The 18,766-nt window shown below is 41.3% G+C and overlaps 1 protein-coding gene across 1 annotated transcript; it reads right to left on the bottom strand.

The window, feature by feature from the left end:
* Positions 1–1,183: 1,183 nt before the first annotated feature.
* LOC147339555 (ankyrin repeat and death domain-containing protein 1A-like) lies at positions 1,184–18,018 on the bottom strand. Its single transcript, XM_086295886.1, has 8 exons — positions 17,981–18,018; positions 17,798–17,896; positions 17,231–17,329; positions 17,033–17,131; positions 14,569–14,664; positions 3,696–3,888; positions 1,938–2,069; positions 1,184–1,743 (listed from the first exon to the last, which is right to left on the bottom strand). The coding sequence occupies exons 2-8, from the start codon at positions 17,888–17,890 to the stop codon at positions 1,682–1,684; spliced, it is 774 nt and encodes a 257-aa protein (XP_086152012.1). The 5' UTR covers positions 17,891–17,896; positions 17,981–18,018; the 3' UTR covers positions 1,184–1,681.
* Between the last annotated feature and the right edge of the window lie 748 nt (positions 18,019–18,766).

Genomic DNA, 18,766 nt, shown 5'->3' with positions numbered 1-18,766 from the left:
TTAATCCCAATCACGCTTGTGTAATTGCTAGTCAGCTGTATGAAATACTAAAAAATGAACAAAAATAAACATTCATTTTCATTTCTAGTAAGTTTGTTTCTTTATTCCACAAATCCTACAAGTCTACAGGTCAAAAATACACATTTAACAAGTAAAGATATGAACTCAGTGTTGTACTAGTATTTTCCTGACAAAAAGATATAAAACCAAAGGTTAATCTACTTAAGTAACAGTCAAACAGAGTGGAAATGGCTTTCAGTGAGAAAAACAATATTATTTTCCCAGTATTACTCTCCTCAAAGTAAGAGTAAGGCCAGTCAAAAGAGTAAGTGAAATGCACACCGCCTTCGCTCCATGTTGCTTTACTGTTGACTGAACTGCTAACTTGGGGTTTGCTCTCTCTGTTAGTACAAGAATTAATAATTGATCAACAAATTGATTTACTCTGACTTACAGAAACCTGGTTGCAGCAGGATGATTATATTAGTTTAAATAAATCAACCACCAATCATCAATCAAATGTGTTATGTACTGCTGTACTTTATTCACAATGAGTAAATAAGAATTTCATTAAAATGACTTTATTTTGGACTGTCACTTTAATTTTGTTTATACAGTACCAAATCCAAACAACAGTCGCCTCATGGTGCTTTATGTTTAAGATAAAGACCCTACAATAAACCCCAACAGTAAGATGAGCCCCTGTTAACAAGCACCTGGAGTCAGTGTGGAGGAAGAACTCCATTTTAACAGGAAGAAACCTCCAGCAGACCACGGCTTAGGGAGTGACAGCCGGTTTGAGGGGAGGACAAAGGGCAGAGAGGCAAATATTAACTTCATGTGGCCTACAGATTAGCTCGACAACAGTGCATAGAGGGCTTCACGGAATGGGTTTATATGGCCAAGCAGCTGCATCCAAGCCTTACAACATCAAGTGCAACACAAAACATCAGATGCAGTGTTGTAAAGCATCATTGTGAGGGGCGCTTTTTGTTAGGAGCTGGGCTCTGTCTTAGATCCAGTGAACTAGTGTTGGTGTGAGGGTCTTGGGGTTTGGGGTCTGGGATGCAGGGGGCCTGCAAGGAGTATGGAGCACCAGTGCCCGGAGTCGCCAGTTTCATGGTTTGGTCTCTCCATGCGCAGGGGGGGTCCACGCCTCCGCAGGGAGGTCCACGCCTCCTCGGATGCACTATCATGTGGAGCGAGCTGGCCCATGTTGGGAGGTACGATCTGCGCTTTAGGGAATCTCAGGAACCTCAAGGACCTTTGGGGGAAGCAAAATCCCACACCTAAGCAGCAGGCGTGGGGCATTTTGGGTAGGTTAGGGGCAGCTTGTCTTGTCCTTTCTTTGTGTGTGGATAACTGGCATGGGATGCAGCACATGGAAATCTGCAGCAGTGCAAGGCTGTTGTTACAGCCCTTCTAGGTAAACACAGTTCAAGTGCTGCAGTAGAGAAAACCTGACAAAATTGCACGGCAAAAAAAAAAGAAATAAATAGAGAGCAACTTTCCCCTGGCTGCTACACACCTATCTTTCATTAAAAAATGTAAACCATTATGTGACTCACAATTCAAATCATGTAATTTTATTTATAGAAAATAACATTTTTATTTCTTTAAATAAAGAAAGTTTTAACAAAGCTAACACAATAGCTCGATGATAAGCATAAACTTGTTGCCGTCACATTACGCAGCACATTTTAGGAGAGCTGGTCTGGGAGTTTGCCTTCTGTCGGATGAACTCTGGATAACAAACCAGAAGAGGAAAACAGAGAAAAGAAAAAAAAGTAGACACATTCCAGTGAACAAACAGAAAAACAGTCTTACGGCATTATTGGTCTTTCTGTGGAGAAATATTGTTAACTAATATTGTATGACTGTTAAAACTGACAAATAGTCTGACCAGTGAAAGGAAGTGACCTCCCTGATTAGCTCACCTGCCAAATCTGTCCGGGAGATTTCCACCAACCCCTCATAGAGGCCTTTGGTAGGGTTTTCTCCAGCTACGAGCACTCCATGAAGCCAGATTAACAGCATCCGGTGACCATGATCTTTGAAGCTTTTCTTACCTTCAATTTAGATTTATATCAAGCATTATCCATCTGAACTTTTAGTTAAACACAGTCACTGTAGACAGTTCTTATACCATCAGAACATTTATAGAATCACAGTAACTAACTAGTTCATATAGTCCACTGGGTCTGTATTGTAACCACAGACCAGCGTTAAGCAAGCGAGGTACTTGGCCAGTAAGCAAAGCTGAATGACATCCTGATATCTTACATTTTAAGTGCTCCAACAAAATGAAACAATATTTTATTTTATATAATTTAATATTTTATTTAAAGTTCAACTTTAAATTAAAAAAAAGGTTCAACAGGTTAAAAGTCAAATAGAGTTTAAAAGCAAGGTGTCAAAGATCTGGCATTTGGAATTAAAGAAAAAAGCTGTGCCCAGAATGTAACTCTTGCAACAGTGTACAAAAGCTGAAAAACTTATTACAATCCATGTTGCAAACTGCTGTCATCTTGGAGAGACTGCTCTTGGTTGGAGGACCAATCTACCCAAAGAGAAAGATTAGCAATTATATCCAACTATGTCCAACAAGGACAAGTGTGGGTTTGGATGGACGGAGGTACAGTATCTACCATTCAGGAGGAGGGCAATCTGGTGGGCAGTTTAGCCAAGTTATTGGCCAGTAGTTGGATGGGACCGGCCCCTTCTTGGGATCCTTGGGGATCAGGACAGCCTTCGGTTAGACATTCCGGGTGGGTCTCAACCATTAGCACCTGGTTCATTTGTGCTGCAGGATGCTAATGGAGTTAGCTTGTTAGCTTCCCTATCCAGTAGGTGTTAAACATGGCAGGGAATGGTGCTGTCCAATCCCTCTGCTTGACATGTCTGCCACTGTGATGGTTACTGGATCCTTTCAGGGAGGTTGTTGCAGTCTGCTCTTAGATCCACTAGGCACTGAGCATTTCTGTTATGTGTTGCATCCTTCTTACATATACTCTTCAGTATTGCTCTGTCTCCAGCGTTGGCGGGGCTGTTCTCATTTTGTTCTGCTGCCATTCAGACTATACTTTGGGTAGTTCAGTGGAGAACATCTGGTTTATTCTCCTGGCTTTTATCTCTCTGGTTAACCAAGATTCAGGTATCAGGTATAGGCAGTTGTAGTTGTGCTTCAGGTCATCATTATAAGACAAGATATTGTATGATAATAGACGTTTTTCTACAAAAAAGTGATGTTGTAAAAAAACCAAAAGAAAAACAACACCATCTGCTCTCTGAAATATTAAGGATTAAGCATCCATTTACTCATGTCAGACTATCCATATATTCTAAATAGATCTGTAGTTCATTTGTTGTAGTAGAATTGTAGAAAGAATTCTTGATCTGGGTTAAAATTGACCTAGACCAGAGTTAATCACCTCAGGTACTCAGAATGCTGTAGAGTGAATCAGTCAGTGCCAAATTTGAGAATTTATTTTCAATAAAATCACTGGACCCATGAAACAGTGCTTCTATGGTTCTGGACATTACAGGCCTTATATTACAGTTTTTCAAACTTGTATGATTTCCTGTGTAAAGATTTATATATATATATATATGAAAAAACCCAACAAGTACAAAAAAGGTAATAAAAATAGCAATAAAACTGTCAATAATTTTTTTAGGAACTCAGCACTGCTCACCTGTCCACTGTTGTTCTATAGCTTGTATATGTGCTTCACTAAAGTCCCAATGCTGAGCGAGAATCTTCCACTCCCCATAACACAGATGCTTTGTGGCGAGGGTCCATAAGACAGAACGGAAGTGCTGTGTCTCTGGCTGATGGTCCTGTTTGAAGCTCAGAGGTCTTCTTACCTGCTCACATCCCCCGTGATCCTGAATTCAACAGGGAGAAAGTTTTGTGAGTCGTTCGAAGTTAAAAGGATGTTATCACGTTTTATGCATATGATGTACAAAGAAAACAAACTCTCAGTACCTCTTGCTTTTAAAACTAGCACAAAGAATTTACAAGATACTTAGCTGGTTTGTTAAATACCTTCTCCAGGAACAAAAGGCAGTACACAGCTGTTTTACACCTTAAGCTTCACACTCCCTTGCTACCTCCAAAAGTCATTTCCTTCTAAACCTAATACGTGGTTTTGTCATCTAGCAAGAACTGCAATCAAGCATTTGCAATAACTAATAAAAAAAGCACTTGGGACAATTGTGTTGGTGACAGCTTTTGTTATAATATCAATAATATTCATATGAATATGGGATACTGTTACATGTTTGCATAGACTTTTGTGGAATATGGAGACACTCCTGGCATTATATGAGCAAAGTGAGACTCATTTTTTAGGGTTGGTGGAGATGAGTGTGAAGATCCAAACAATCCCTGTCAGTGATGGAGAAGCTTTGATGGAAATATTTGGTAAAAAGTTCACCAGCATGAAGGTGTAGCTGTCGCATTGAAATGTAATTATTATGTGATTGCAATGTTCAAAATTTGGTGTTTAATCTGGATTCATGTTGTGTTGTCGCCACCTACTGGTGGGCCTGAGTGTGGCGCTTTGTGGTGCGCATGCTTTGGGGTGAGGCTCAATTAAGCGCACGTGTCACCAGAGACTGAAGGCTCGAGCCAGAAAGAGAATGCTAGCCTGTGCAAAGGGTGGAAATATAGACGATATGGACTACAATTGCTCATGAATGTTCAGTAGAAAGGCGCACACGGTATGTTGGTGCATTTACTTTGTGTGTATGTTTTATTTGAGTTGTAATTTTTGTTCTGCTGATGTAATATCCGTGTTTTTCATTGATCATTTCACCATAGTTTTTCACGGTGTTTGCTGGTGAAAAGAAGATTAAAATACTGGCTGAACATCAGTTGGAGCATGGCCCTTTATTCTACTTCGAACATGAAAAACCTTCAGGAGCAGTTACAGTGAAAAACGTGGCCTGTTATGGAGCGAGCAGCCAGAGCCCTGCACGCCATTCTTCCAAGACGGCAGCCCATGTGGAAGAGTAGACTGTGAGTTCTTACATCAGCGAAACGTTTGAACTGCATAAAGAGATCTAAGAAAAAGCCAAAAGTAAAATTGTATGGTGTAGATATTGTACATCTGTTCATTTATTGAAAGTTTATTACTGTGCTGTTTGATATTTAAGGTAGTGTACTCTGGGTAAGTTTCCTTTTATTGTCCTAAGTTGTTGGTTCAAAACATTGTAATGGAGCAGAGTACACAAGAAACTCATATCCTTGAGCAAATACTTATAGCCTTAGAAGATGAAAAGGCACAGTTAGAAAAGAAATTAGAAACTGAACTTGAAGATGCAGAAAGAGAAGAAGTTGAAGCACGCATAGGAGAAATTTATGGAGACCTTGAAATACACAAAATAGGGCTGCCTCAGCCATCATCTAAACCTGACGCAGAGGTGAGACGGACAGACCGTCAAAGGCAACTAACAGAAAAAATGCGTGAGTTTAAACAGACAGAGATAACAAGCAAAGAAAGAAAGTTTATGTCAACATATTTAAACTTTAAGGCAGAAATTCAGCTCACTAGGTCCAAACTTAAAGAAGAATGTTCTAAAGCAGAATTAGCTGAAATGATCAAGTCAGTAGAAAAATGTGAGTTAGACCTACAGCAAGATTATGTAGCTTTACGTGCACTGACTACACCATCTCAAGATATGAGAAGAAAGATGGATAGCTGTACTTCAGTTTCTGCTGAGATGATGATACTTCTGAAAAGGCGTTACGCAGATGTTGACAAAGAGTTTGATGCAGGAGCTGTAAAAGAATCACTCCTTCAGTTACTCCAAAGAGAAGGTGCAGAATCAATTTATGGCTCAACTGTGTCTAGAGCTGGAAGAAATAGCCAGCACAGCCATAGTCAGCAAGGAAGTCATGTATCTGCAAGGAAAGCAGAGGCAGCAGCACGACTGGCATCAAAGCAAGCTGAAATAAACAGAGAAATGGAAATATCTGCCCGGAGAAAGGAGATATTAGCTCAACAAGAGCAATTGAAAATGTTGGAAAATCAAAGAGATCTTGAGGTCATTCAGGCAGAATACAATGTATATGCTGAAGAGGAATCAAAAATGAATGCTGAAATAAGAAATTGTGAAGTAAGGAGTACTTTGTCTTTCAGTCAGCTTCCTAAACCACTTAACAGTCCCCCATGCACCCAAGTTCCTCAGAGCACTGCACCTCCTCACTCTGAAGGTAAATTCATCCTGACCTCACAAAGTGTTCACGCCCCTCAATATGATACTCAAGTGGTGCCAAAAGAAAGTGAGCTCTCTCTGGTGCAGGCATTAAAAGAGTCCTTAGTAATGTCTAGACTCCCAGTGCCAGAGCCGTTTACATTTACAGGAGACCCACTTAAATTTGTTGAGTGGAGCACTTGCTTTAAGGCGCTTATCGAGACCAGCTGCACAGATTCAGCCCATAAGCTGTTCTACTTGAAGAAGTACATTGGTGGAGAAGCTCTCTGTGTTTTAGAAGGGACATTTTATCGAAGTGACGAGGAAGCTTACAAACAAGCTTGGGATGCTCTGAACAAACGCTATGGACACCCATTTGTAGTTCAAAGAGCCTTTAGGGGAAAACTAAGCAGTTGGCCAAAGATTGGTCCAAAGGAGTCACTTAAGTTGAGAGAGTTTAGTGATTTCCTCATTTCTTGTAAGAATGCTATGCCTCACGTCCAAGGCCTCAAGGTTTTAGATGATTGTGAAGAAAATCAAAAAATATTGCTGAAACTTCCTGACTGGGCCACAACCCGCTGGAATCGTTATGTCACAAAATTACTGGATGAAGAAAAGGCATATCCAGGGTTTGCAGAATTTGCGGACTTTGTGGCTGAAGAGGCGTGTATAGCATGTAATCCTGTTTCTTCTCTGTTTGCCTTAAAAAACACATTTGAAAAACCTGAGAAAGAACAAAAACGTCTGAAGGCCAGTGTCCTGGTGACATCAGCAAATGGGTCTAAAGATGTGAAGAACACAACACCAGTTCAGAGCCAAAGAAAATCAAAACCCAACCCTTCCTCAACTCAGAACAAACGGAAACTTGAATGTATCTGCTGCAAGCAAAATCATTTTATCTATAAATGTGCAAAGTTTACAGCAATGCCGCTTGAAGAAAAGAAACAGTTTATTAGGGACAACAATATGTGCTTTGCTTGTCTGCGAGTCGGCCACATTTCCAAAAACTGTCGACAGAGAGCAACATGTAATGTCTGCAGACGAAGCCACCCTTCTCCTCTCCATGAAGATCCTCCACTGGGAAATGAACCTGAACCACCATCAGAAGAGGAGAATGCAGCCACCGTATCGTGCAGTGTGAGAGTGGGCAACAATGATTGCACTTCAATGATCGTTCCAGTGTGGCTTTCTTCATCAGCGAAGAATCAAGAGACATTGGTTTATGCTCTGCTAGACACCCAAAGCAGCAACACATTTATTGACCAAGATATTTGTGAAAAGATACAGGCAAGCAGGGAACCAGTGAAGCTAAAGCTGACAACAATGACTGACAGGTGTTCGATTGTACCTAGTCAAAGAGTGGATGGACTGAGGGTAAGAGGGTACAACTCAGAAAAGTACATTGACTTGCCACCAACCTACACTCAAGAGTACATTCCATTGGAGAAACACACTATTCCAACTCGAGAGACAGCAAAGAAGTGGCCCCATCTACTTAGCATTGCAAATGAAATGCCAGATCTCTTGGACTGTCCTATAGCTCTTCTCATCGGTTACGACTGTGCAAGAGCACTAAAGCCAAGAGAAGTCATACCAGGAAATGATTATGATCCCTATGCAATAAAGACAGACTTAGGGTGGAGTATCGTGGGAGCCATTAAGCCATGGAAAAGTTCGATGGAAGCAGCAGGGATCTGTCATCGTGTCACAGTAAAGGAGCTGCCATCTGTCACACCTGCTTCTGTGATTAAAGCACTTGAAATTGACTTTCTGGACACAAACCATAAAGAAGGGAGTGTATCTCAAGAGGACATTCAGTTTCTAGAGATGCTGAATGAGAACATTCACTACAATGAGGAAGGCCATTTAGAAATGCCTCTGCCTTTTAGAGAACGCCCACAGCTTCCAAATAACAAGCAGCTTGCAATGTTTCGCTTGAAACGTTTAAAAGGAAAAATGGATAAGAACCCAAAGTACAAGGAAGACTACATCAAGTTCATGAATAGTGTCTTTAAAGATGGTGATGCAGAGGAAGCAGATGGCACATCAGGTAGTAACACATGGTACATTCCGCACCATGGCGTGTATCATCCCAGGAAGCCAGAGAAAATTCGAGTTGTTTTCGACTGCTCTGCTAAACACGAAGGCATCTCTTTAAATGACCACCTACTCACAGGCCCAGACTTGATTAATGCTCTGGCAGGGGTTTTGTGCAGATTTCGAGAGCATCAAATAGCAATTATGTGTGATGTGGAAAAAATGTTTCATCGTTTTCATGTCAACCCAGAGGATCGAGACTTCTTAAGGTTTCTGTGGTGGAAGGACGGGAATACAGATACTGAGCCTAAGGAGTATCGCATGCGAGTGCACATTTTTGGAGCGGCATCATCACCGGGATGTGCTAACTATGGCATGAAGTATCTCGCCAGGGAACAAAAAAAGGACTACCCGCTGGCAGCCAGATTCATTCACAAAAACTTTTATGTGGATGACGGGCTAATCAGCATTGATTCAGTCAGGGAGGCCAAGCAGTTGGTCTGTGAAGCACAAGAGGTCTGTGCAAAAGGGAAACTGCGCTTGCACAAATTTGCATGCAACAACAAGGAGGTCATGAGCATTATCCCAGAAACAGAACGAGCCAGCAAGACCAAAGATGTAAACCTGAACTACTCTGTAATTCAAATGCAAAGTGTGCTAGGAGTAAAGTGGAACATAGAGGCTGACGTGTTCTCATTCAGTGTAGCCCTCAAAGAAAGGCCAGCCACACGCCGAGGAATTCTAGCAACAATTGCTAGTGTGTATGACCCGTTAGGTTTTCTCTCACCCTACATTTTGACAGGAAAACAAGTACTCCAGGAAATGTGCAAGCGCGGAGTGGGATGGGATGATCCTATTCCCCCGGCACTAGAGACCAAATGGAAAGCATGGCTCGGTGACTTGGAGAATCTAAAAGGGATTGAAATACCAAGATGCCTTGTTCCTGAGAACTTTGGCAAGGTCAAAAAAATTGAGCTGCATCATTTTTCGGATGCCAGCAGCAGTGGCTATGGACAATGTTCATACATCAGGATTGTTGCTGATAAGAACGTGCATTGTGCACTGGTCATGGGTAAAGCCAGAGTGGCACCCACAAGAATAATCACTATCCCACGCCTTGAGCTCACTGCAGCTGCAGTTTCTGCAGCTGTAAGTAACTTCCTCAGGTCAGAGCTCGAGCGGAAAATTGACGAGGAGTTTTTCTGGACAGATTCTAAAGTGACGCTTGGATACATAAAAAATTATGCTCGTCGCTTTCATGTCTTTGTGGCAAATCGAGTTCAGAAAATAAGAGACTCTACTGATCCGAAGCAATGGTTTTACATTGAATCTGATCAAAATCCAGCTGATCACGCGTCTAGGGGCCTCAAGGTGGCAGATCTGCTAAGCTCGAATTGGCTCACTGGACCTAAATTCCTATGGGAAAGGGAAATTGTCACAAACCAACATTCCCCTGATCTTCTTGTTGGGGACCCAGAAGTAAAGGTCCTGAAAACAAATGCCCTTGAAGAAAACAGCTTTCTTGAGAGGTTCTCAAGATTTTCCAATTGGGATACAGCTCTTAACGTTGTGGCAAGAATTAAAAGACTTGCAAGGAGAGATAACTCAGGACCCATTAGTGTAAAAGAAAGACAAATGGCTGCTTTTGTACTCCTCCAGGCAGCACAGAGGGAAGCCTTTAAAGAAGAGCTCAAATGGTTCAGTCAAAACTCAGCTGGACTACCAAAAACTCATAAAATGTATCAACTTGATCCTATTTTGGTAGACAACCTGCTTAGGGTTGGAGGAAGGTTGAGAAAATCCTCAGCATCATTTGCATTGAATCATCCAGTAATCCTTCCAAAGGAAGGCATTGTCACACAACTCGTTCTTGACCACTGTCACAAGAAAACGCAACACCAAGGCCGAGGCCAAACTCTGAACAAACTCAGGGAAAGTGGCTATTGGATCATAGGTGGCAGTAAGGTAGTGGCCAAATACATTAAAGGGTGTGTCAATTGTAGAAAAGTGCGTGGGCCAGCTGAAGAACAACGCATGGCTGACTTGCCATTTGACAGAGTGGATCCTTCGCCCCCATTCACCTACACTGGAGTTGATGTTTTCGGCCCCTTCTATACGAAACAAGGTCGAAAGGAATGGAAGAGGTATGGCCTTTTGTTTACGTGTTTAAGCTCGAGAGCCGCGCACATTGAGATGTTGGAGGATCTCTCCACTGACGCATTTATAAACGCTTTAAGATGCTTCATAGCAATCAGAGGCACAGTCAGACAGATTCGTTCTGACCAAGGGACAAATTTTGTCGGAGCTAAGAACGAGTTCAAGAAGGTTCTGTTGGAATTAGACAAGGAGATGATTTCTACTTATCTAGCTAAAAACCAGTGTGACTTTCAAATGAATGTTCCTGAAGCTAGTCACAGAGGAGGCATTTGGGAACGACAGATCCGCACTGTTAGGAATGTCATGAGTTCTGTCCTAGCCCAAGCCACAGGGAGGTTGGATGACACCTCATTGAGAACTTTCTTCTATGAGGCCATGTCAATTTTGAACCATCGTCCACTCACTACTGATACAATCAACGACCCCAACAGTGCTGAGCCTTTGACGCCTAATCATTTGCTCACAATGAAAGAGTCTGTGCCACTTCCGCCTCCTGGTAGATTTGTAAGAGAAGATTTGTACGCCAGGAAGAGGTGGCGGAGGGTGCAATATTTAACAGAGTTGTTCTGGAGCAGGTGGCGCAAGGAATACCTAACCAGCATTAGTTTAAGACAACGATGGCATACTTCTAAACAAAATGTACAGGTTGGAGATGTAGTGATTTTAAAGGAGGACAATATTCCAAGAAATGAGTGGAAATTGGCAAGGGTGGTTGAAGCCAATGAAGATGATGATGGTTTAGTGCGGAAGGTTAAGATCCAAATAGGGCAAAAGGATCTGGGAAAGAAAGGTGAACGTTTGAAACAAGTCTCTTTTCTTGAGAGACCAGTTCAGAAACTAGTGGTACTAGTTAAAGGGTCTAAACTACAGTGAAGTAGTACATGGGTTAAGAGCACAAACATAATATGTGATCTATAAGTTTATTTAAGAAGTGTTTTTTTTTGTAACATAAGTTGATGTTTGATTGTCAATTTATTAAAAATTACAGGATTTAATTTTGTTTAACACTTGTAAATAGAAATCCTTTGTAATTTTGGTGGCAGTGTAGCTGTCGCATTGAAATGTAATTATTATGTGATTGCAATGTTCAAAATTTGGTGTTTAATCTGGATTCATGTTGTGTTGTCGCCACCTACTGGTGGGCCTGAGTGTGGCGCTTTGTGGTGCGCATGCTTTGGGGTGAGGCTCAATTAAGCGCACGTGTCACCAGAGACTGAAGGCTCGAGCCAGAAAGAGAATGCTAGCCTGTGCAAAGGGTGGAAATATAGACGATATGGACTACAATTGCTCATGAATGTTCAGTAGAAAGGCGCACACGGTATGTTGGTGCATTTACTTTGTGTGTATGTTTTATTTGAGTTGTAATTTTTGTTCTGCTGATGTAATATCCGTGTTTTTCATTGATCATTTCACCATAGTTTTTCACGGTGTTTGCTGGTGAAAAGAAGATTAAAATACTGGCTGAACATCAGTTGGAGCATGGCCCTTTATTCTACTTCGAACATGAAAAACCTTCAGGAGCAGTTACAGAAGGAAATGAAGTTTCAAACTTTCCTTAGGAGGAGCCCAGCACGCCTGCTTAAAGAAAAGTGAGTGTGGCGATGTGGATGCTTGCAGCGACTGCTGTATAGAGGCCATCCTGCTACACATGAAACACATCAGAGTCATAACTGTTATTTTAGTCACGTGTTTGTTTATTATCCTTATTGTTTTATCTGGGACTGTTTGCAGACATCTCAGAGAGAGGAGACACCAGCATCTGAACAGAGACTCAAACCAGCAACCTGCAGCTCCCTGCTTGGCTGCTCCAGTTTTCTCCTCACTCATGTTGCCCACCAGTGATTTCTAGCTGCCCACCCACACAGCAGGCTAGAATATGCGCTGAGCCTCAGCACCCAATACTTGGACATGTTTTCTTTATTAAATAATGAACCAGACCCCAAAAGTAAACAGCTGTTATTGCTAGGCAACGGGAGCAGCCTTTGGCGATGCAGCACCTGACATTCCTGACCATGTGGGCGGAGCATGCATGAAATGGAATGTTCAGTAGAACTGTGCAACACAAGCACTTAGTTCCAGCATGTTTCATTGTATCCAGACACAGCTAGAGACACATCTACAGCAGCATCTCTGTGCAGGACAAACGACAGTTGACGAAGAAACATCGAAAACTTCACTTCACTCCTCTACAAAACGTTGGCTCCTTTGTTTAAAAGGCCAAAATGAATCAGGGGAGAACGAGAAGAGGATCGGCGAGTGCTTCACCTCACAATTCAGTACAGCTGATTAACCTGCAAGAAGAACTTCAAATGATACAGGCTGAAAATATCAAATTAAAAGAAGAGGCAGAAAAATCAAGAGGAGAAGCTAAAGATTCAAAGTTTGAAACTGATGTAGTATTGCAGGAATTACTGCATGTGGGTCTCAAACTTAAAGGAGAGAAAATGGGAAAACAACAGGCAGAAAAGGAGAATGAAAAGATGAAGAAAGAACTGTTGGAAGCTCAAAAAGCATTGGAGGAAGAGAAAAGCACAGCACAAGAAGCCAACAATAAATATCAAACTGCAAAGAAGGAGGCAGGAAATGTGATGCAGGAATTACAGGAGGTGCAGGAAGCTTTTGAAGAGGGAAAAAAGAAAATGCAGTTGGCAACTCAAGAAGCTGCAAATGTAACAGCTGAAGCTGAAACACTAAGGAAGGAATTACTGCATGTAAAGCAACAACTTGAAGAGGAGAAAAGACGTAAAGATGAGGCAGAAAATGAGATTGAAAATTTGAAGAAAGAATTGTTGGAAGCTCAAAAAGTGTTGGAGGAAGAGAAAATGAAAATACAGGAAGCAAAGAAAGAAATGGAAGATACAAAGAGTCACACTGAAAACATGAAGAAGGAACTGATGAAAGTACAAGAAGAACTTGCAGAAGAGAAAATTGAGGTGAAGGTATTCAAGAAAGAAATGACGGTGACCAAGAAAGACTGCAAAGACGCACTGAAAGAAATGCGAAAGCACAAAAAGGAAGCTAAAGAGCTCCTCAAACACAAAGGGAAACTGGCCAAACAGCAGCTGAAAGAAAAATTTAAAGATGCCGAGGAGCAGCTCAACAAGACCTTAAACGAACTGAAGGCAAAAGAAAAAGAAAAGCAAGCTGAGGACAGGAGGGGATTCTGGAGCAGACTGCTGAGAAAGAACTGACTCAGCAGCATCAATAGTTTCTTCCTCCTAATGTTAAAATCTCCACCTTTCTTTCACCCCATCCTTCTTCTTGGGACGTTTGCTTGTTTTTTAAAAACTGAAACACACAAATAAAATTGCCATAACTTGACCTCATGTTGCCTGCTTCTTTTCTTGTGTGTCTGTGGATGTAAAACAGTAACACACTTTCTGCTCTGTGTGTCTTTAATTGTAAATAAATGCAATATGTTTTCATTTTAAAATGCAGTGCAAAAAACTTCTGCTCTGAATCTTTTTTTTTAGCAAAAAGCTTTTTGTTGGCTGTTGTGGAAGTTTTCCATTTAAATAAAGCCTGCAGACGAGCGGTGAGCGGTAGCTAACATTCTTTAATCAAACACACAAAGAACAGACAACCAAGCTTGATGAAGTCCCTGCATGACCGCGGGACAGACGGTCAGCAGAGTCTGAGCCCAGCATGGCTCTCAGTTAAATATCTCCAGGAACAAAAGGCAGTACACAGCTGTTTCACACTCCCTTGCTGCCTCCCAGAGTCCTCAAAGACACAAAAGACTCTTCCTGTGGAGTCGTCTGCTTCCCCCAACTTCCTTACTACACCCCCACCATTTGTCTTACTGTATGAGTGTGAGACATGTTAAAATCCAGTGGCACCAAGGCATCATACAATAAAATAATGTGATTAATACATAAGTAAAAGAAATTCCTTTACATGCCCCTTCCTGATTTCTTATGTTTTAAGCATCTTGGAGACCTAGTCATAGTGTATGCTCTGAGTTGTTCTCGTTCTTTATAACTATGCCTGTATGCCAGGATTTTTTTTTTATTACAAAATCCAAAACAATTAATATGTATATAATGTGAAAAACTCAACAGGACATGGGTGCTGATACGCTGGAAAAGAGTGAAAATGTATTTATCGAATATGAGCACAGATTTCATATAAGGAGAGTGTATTTAGTATTAATATAGCGTTAGCAACACTTACCTTCTCCCATTTAGAAAAACGGTCAGCTTTAATTATCATGTCCACCAGGACGACATGGTTTCCTCTTGCTGCCACTTCCAGACATGTTTTTCCCTGCTGTGTACATTAGATGGCCAGAAAAGCATTGCTTTGTTAGAAGACACAGCTATGAGTGTCATAGATCTGAATCTATACTAAAACAGTTATCATGATGCTGTGCTACAAGATTAACTTTGTCCGGACAAAGAAAAAGTGAACTACGCATCAAGGTTTCAAATGGTGTGAAAAAAGATAAATATTCTACTTAAGACTAGCGTAACAAAGATCTTAATTAATATGATATAGAAGGATCAATGCACCAACTGAAAACTGTTTTTATTTGTTAGTGTACAATGTGAAATACACAGCTCAAAAAAGTAAAAGAACACTTGATCATCAACCACAAGTTAAACTTTACGGATATCAAGCTGTCGTCTTCGGAAGTGTAAGTGAATCAATTAATTTCACCTTTTTTTGGTGCAAATCAAACAGGTGTACTGAAGACGTTCCAAGACAAACCTTACTGTGTTATAGCACCACTAGAGGGGGTTGCCCTACTTTACTAAGGAGGTGGCAGATGACATCAACAGGATGTACAGCGTTGGTAGGGAGGCATTACAGTATTCACATGCAGGTAAAGGGGGTGTGAGTGTGTATATGGGTGTGTGTGGTCATACAGGAATGCAAGTAAATACGTTATCCTCCGACACACCTCTCATCTGTGCAGAACTGCGCTGAACACGTTCCCAACCGGAAGTACAGATACCGAGGTGCATCATGGGTAACGTAGTATAAACAGTTACAATGAACAAGCGGACTTTTAACAACTGTAGTAGTTGGGGGAGTCTCGTAGTGGGTGTGTGAGTATAGTGTGGCAGCCATTACATGCTTGTGTGTCTGTTCTGAGAGAAACCATACCTTTGTAACGGGCTGGCGCCGGTGACTACCCATCTCCGCACATGTACGTACGGACAGAGTAGAGCCGTGGAGACTTGGCTTGTATGGTCTTATGTTGCTAACATCAAATAAATGTGTTGTTCGATTTAACTGACTGACTTTGAGTTATCCAGCTAACCTCCACACCACATGCTCGCTGGACCTGCTAGCTGTTCTTCCTCGCCAAACTGCTCTTACAGTTCCAAGACAATCTCCATAAAGTAAATGATTCTGCAGGTGATGGGACAGACCATTATTCTCTCCTAGAATTGCTTTTTGATATCCTCGTCAGTACTGGTTTGATGAGAGAGTACCTGCAGCACATCCAGGTTACACTGTGGCCATGTCCACACTGAGACGCCGTTTTCGGTGAAGGAAAACGCAGCGTTTTGAAAACGCTATCCAAAGCCGTTTTCGTGTTGCAGTGTGGACAGCGAATCCCGAGCCTTTTCAAAAACGATGACACATTTTAGTGATGTGATGCAGTCATGTGACCAATCAAACTAAGATAGCGGAGGGCATTATACAGCGTTTGTTTTGTTTGCTCTCAGTTTTGACAGCGCTATTAAAGATTAATATCAGTCTGTACGTGCTCCAGAGCTTTTCTTCAAATTCTTTAACTCTCACTCGCTTTTGCAACTTTGTACTTTTGTGTTACTCGCAGCAACAACTCCAGCTCATTGTTAGTCCATTTAAAAAACTCGGTGCTTTTCCTCAACATTTGCCGCGACGTTTCAAAGAGCCGGAAAAGTAAATAAATGGCAGACGGAAATGAGGCAGGCCGAATCTTCTTGCGTTTCACGCATGCGCAGGACTGGAACGGAAGCGTTTTCGGCTGTTTCAATGTGGACGCACAACTCTGTGATAACGACTGAAAACGATAGTGTGGACGCGGAACGTTTTCAGACAAAAACGCCATTTTCAAATTTTAGTGTGGACGTAGCCTGTGTTTCCCAGCACAGTCTGAAGAGTGAGGAGCAGATAGTAGGAGACAGGCCAGAGCTGAAAGTTCATCGCAGTGTGAATGCTAGATAGAATTGTGTGTATGCAGGTTTGAATTGGTAAATTATGTTGTGTAAAGCTCCTTTATCATTAACCATGCTAGCCAACAGTACCCTGTACTGCTGGGATGAAATCCTCAGAGCTTGTCTTAATGCACTCGGTCCTGGGTTTGTGTTGCAGGGCAATACCCAGTGACCTGGCAATTATATAATGATGAAGACACTGATGTCACTGCCTGGCCCTCATGTTTCACACACCTGAATCCCTCATCCAAATCTGGGAGGAGATCCCCCCACCACCATCCACCATCTCATCCAGCCTTCAAAAGGCTGATGATTATGGTTTTCACTGACCTTTGTGACCCCTGACCCCTTCTTGTTTTCAATGAATTTCAAAACGTACGTCAAAGTAACATGAATATTTTTTAAGGTCTGATGTGTGACTTTAGTACTCCATTTATTGTTTTGAGCAGTGTACATAATATTCTGTGTGAAGCTGTGTGTGGTACCTTATCAGTTAGACTGAGACTAACTCTAGAAATCAGCATCATCTCAGCCAGGTCATGCCAGCCATGTTCTGAGGCAATGTGTAGTGCGGTCTGCTGCCTCTGTCGCCCACATGACAGACAACCATTAAGTAAAATTACTGTATTATAGGACATTTTATTATGCATTGTGTTCATGTGGCTGTGGAACTTTGTACTTACAATGTCAGTGGCATTCAGGTTGCTGCCAGCATCGATAAGCAATCGTACAACTTTTGTGTGATTGTTGAAAACAGCCAGGTGGAGTGGTGTGCAGTGTTGCTGTTTCAAAGAGAAACAGGTATTAAAAAGCTGCTCTCTATGATATTAACTTTTAAAACGTTTACAAGTGTTTACTGCCTAATTTTAGATTTCTTCTTCATTTTATGCACCAAAATGCTAACATGCTAACATACCACTGTGTAAGAATACCCATATGGAAAAGATATATATAAATCTTATAAAGCTTTGTGTTATGTGAAACTTGTGTGAAAAGCATACAAGAGTGAAAACAGATATAAGATCCTTTGATAAATTATATAAATGAAACTTGTTTTGGATACTTACTAAAACAATATATGAAAGTAATGAGAAAGTGGCCACTTTCATGAGTAAATCATATAAGCCTTATATGAAGTAAGCCAAATCTTATGCAAGTCTTTTATAAATTTCTTCTATTTCTTTTGCATATGGGTACTTTAAAAGAATTATCATAATTATTTTTTTCCGGAGATAGCTAACAGTGCTTACATTGTTTATAGCATCTACATTGATTCCTGCCTTCAGCAGCAAGCTGGCCTCTCTGTCATGACCATGCTGTGCCACATAATGGAGAGCATTCATTTTTCTCTACAGACAGAAGATAAATATTAATTCATGAAAATAACACTGCCAACCCACTCTTGAATTGCATATTTAAGTAAACAAGCATACATTAGTTTGTGCATTGACATTACAGCCAGAATCCAGCAGAAGTCTAATGCATTCATAGTGACCTCCGTCAGCTGCCGTGTGCAATGGTGTGAGATCATCCTACAACAACACAATACAACAGGTACAATCAAGGTCAAAGGTTTTTACAGTTTAAAGCTTATTATTCACAAGCATGAAGAAATGTGTTTTTTCAGGTTCAAAATGCTTGAGTGATCCCAAGAGTTTGGTGAGTAGGAATCATTTTTGCTTAGAAGGGTCTTGCAAGGCCAACAGGTCCTGGGTCAAAGGGCCAGGCTACTTGAAACTAGAGAAATCGCTGTGATTAGGAGTCAGCTACCTCACCCAGTTTACTGAGGAAACCACATAAACTAACATTACTAATAGTTTTTCCCCATGCTGTGAAAGTTCTTTTATTTTTTGGCAAATTCAAATCTGGTCTTCCTGTTCTTGAGCGTAACCAGTGGTGTACACCTTGTTGTAAACTGTCTGAGCTGGCTAGTATATTCCTTCTGGTTGAAAATGTCCCAAATGTTATTTTGGCTCCTCATAAAACTTTTTAATCTCTCTCTGATATGTTTATTTAGTTTTTCATTTAATGATGGCTTCTGTTGCTTCATCAACATCTCCTTAAAACTCATATTAAGTGTTCCAGTAAACAGCTACCCAATGCCAAGTGTAAATGGTTGTCTGCCTCTCTGTGTTAGCACTGTAACAGATTGGCAGACTGTTCAAGGTATACCCTGCATCTCTCCCCATGGAGGTGAGATAGGCTCCAGCCCATCAATG

Source organism: Aulonocara sp. 'chitande type north' Nkhata Bay, linkage group LG1 (genome assembly GCF_057382095.1).
Source record: "Aulonocara sp. 'chitande type north' Nkhata Bay isolate Kocher_YH1m ecotype deep benthic linkage group LG1, A_spYH_male_GT1.1, whole genome shotgun sequence".
In the NCBI taxonomy this organism is placed as follows: Eukaryota; Metazoa; Chordata; class Actinopteri; order Cichliformes; family Cichlidae; genus Aulonocara; species Aulonocara sp. 'chitande type north' Nkhata Bay.
Note: the sequence above shows the minus strand (reverse complement) of the source record. Positions and strands in the feature narration are given on the sequence as shown.

Coding starts and splice junctions, on each gene's coding strand:
- LOC147339555 (XM_086295886.1), bottom strand. CDS start 17,890: ATGAATGCTCTCCATTATGTGGCACAGCATGGTCATGACAGAGAGGCC. Junction 17,330..17,797: donor ATGTAGATGCTATAAACAAT/GTAAGCACTGTT, acceptor TCTTTGAAACAG/CAACACTGCACACCACTCCA. Junction 1,744..1,937: donor CTCCCGGACAGATTTGGCAG/GTGAGCTAATCA, acceptor TTTGTTATCCAG/AGTTCATCCGACAGAAGGCA.